The sequence below is a fragment of the Quercus suber genome, unplaced genomic scaffold (genome assembly GCF_002906115.3).
Source record: "Quercus suber isolate HL8 unplaced genomic scaffold, Cork oak 2.0 scaffold_995, whole genome shotgun sequence".
Classification (NCBI taxonomy): Eukaryota; Viridiplantae; Streptophyta; class Magnoliopsida; order Fagales; family Fagaceae; genus Quercus; species Quercus suber.
The window spans coordinates 66,311-68,143 of record NW_027070410.1 but is presented as its reverse complement, the minus strand read 5'-3'; the positions used below and the strand labels follow the sequence as shown (position 1 = coordinate 68,143).

The 1,833-nt window shown below is 35.4% G+C and overlaps 1 protein-coding gene across 1 annotated transcript; it reads left to right on the top strand.

Moving 5' to 3' along the window:
* The first annotated feature begins 452 nt into the window (after window positions 1-452).
* On the top strand, window positions 453-1,547 carry LOC111992909 (disease resistance protein RPM1-like). The gene has a single exon (XM_024024761.1). It carries the CDS (start codon window positions 453-455, stop codon window positions 1,545-1,547), a length of 1,095 nt encoding a protein of 364 aa, XP_023880529.1.
* The last annotated feature ends 286 nt before the right edge of the window (window positions 1,548-1,833 follow it).

Genomic DNA, 1,833 nt, shown 5'->3' with positions numbered 1-1,833 from the left:
CAACCAAGGACAAAACTCTCTTGGAATGACAAAATTTGCACAATAAGCTTGGCTTCGAGTTAGGAAGCAATCCACATCTTGCAAGCGTCAACAAAATTCTATCCCTAAGTTTTGAAGACCTACCTTACAACCTCAAATTTTGCTTCTTATACCTTGGTATGTATCCAGAGGACTACTCTATTAATTGCGTAATATTGATTCAACAATGGATTGCTGAAGGCTTTGTGAAAGCATTGGAGGGTAAAACATTTGAGGAGGTTGCATGAGAATACTTGACTGAATTAATACATAGAAACTTGGTACAAGTATCAAAGGTCGACTTTTCTGGAAAAGTTAGAGAATGTCAACTTCATGATATCTTGCGCAAGGTCATCCTTCAAAAGATAAAGGATTTGAGATTTTGTAATATTCTCTCAAATCAAGAGTCTAACTTTGAAGGACTAACTTGACGCATGTCAGTAGACAGAGTTTCATATGATCTATTGAATGGAATTGGGGACAATCACATTCATTCTCTTTTATTGTTCAATCTTGATGAATTGCCAAAGCCTTTCATGAGTACATTTTGTGCTAATTTTAAGCTTTTGAAAGTAGCAGATTTCAAGCATGCTCCATTGGACTGCATTCCTGAAGATGTAGGATTTTTATTTCATTTAAGGTACTTAAGTTTGAGATATACCCAAGTAAAAATGCTTCCAAAATCCATGGGAAAGTTGCAAAAATTGGAGACTCTAGATCTAAAGCAATCCCTAGTGTCTGATATAACTGTAGAGATTAACAACCTTTGTAAGTTGCGAAATCTTATAGCCTACTATCGTGACAATCAAAAAGATTTTAGTTTGGCTTGGGAAAAAGGTGTAAAGATTCAAAATGGTGTTGGGTATTTAACAGAGTTGCAAAAGTTGTATCACGGGGATTTGAATCATGGTGGGTTTGATCTAATTGAAGAGTTAGGAAAGATGAGACAATTGAGGAAGTTAGGGGTGAAAAACCTATCAAAGGAAACATCGAAGGCTTTGTGTGCCTCTATTGAAATGATGAACCACCTTCAATACCTTGATATAGCCTCAATTAGTGAAGATGAGATAATTGATTTACAATCCATTTCATCACTGCCTCGATATCTTCAACACCTCTACATAAGAGGGCCTTTAGAGAAGTTCCTAGATTGGATTCCAAAGCTTCAACTTCTAGTCAGATTATGGATTTTTTGGTCAAGGTTGAATGATGACCCATTGAATGCCCTTCAAAATTTGCCTAATTTGTTGGAGCTCAAATTCTCAGAGAAAGCATACAATGGAGAGCAATTGCATTTTAAGATAGGAGGGTTTCCAAAACTCAAGAAGCTATCCCTCCTACACTTGAATGCATTGAATTCATTAATGATAGATGAAGGAGCATTGCCTCTTCTTGAAATTCTTTCAATTGGGCTTTGTCTTGAACTAAAAGTTGTGCCATCTAGAATCTATCATCTAAGAAACCTCAAAGAACTGAGATTTCATGATATTACGGTTTTGAGGCCCACATTCTATGTTCCAAGCATTTGATGGGTCAGAAGGGCAAACAATAAACCAAAACGATGATCATAATGAGAATGATAGCAACAGTATTAATGCTTAATTGAGAAAGGTTAGTGCAATTTAGTTAAAAATTCGCTTTAAATTTCGTGTTTTTTTTTTTACTTGGGTTTTCTTCTTTTACTGGTAAATAATGTGGTGAGATTTGTGTTGAAGATTTGTATAATTAAAAGCAACTGTAGTCCATTTTATTTTGCATTTGTTGAAATATGTGATGCACCACCTGCTGCTTCAATGCTCTGCTTGTTTGGATTTA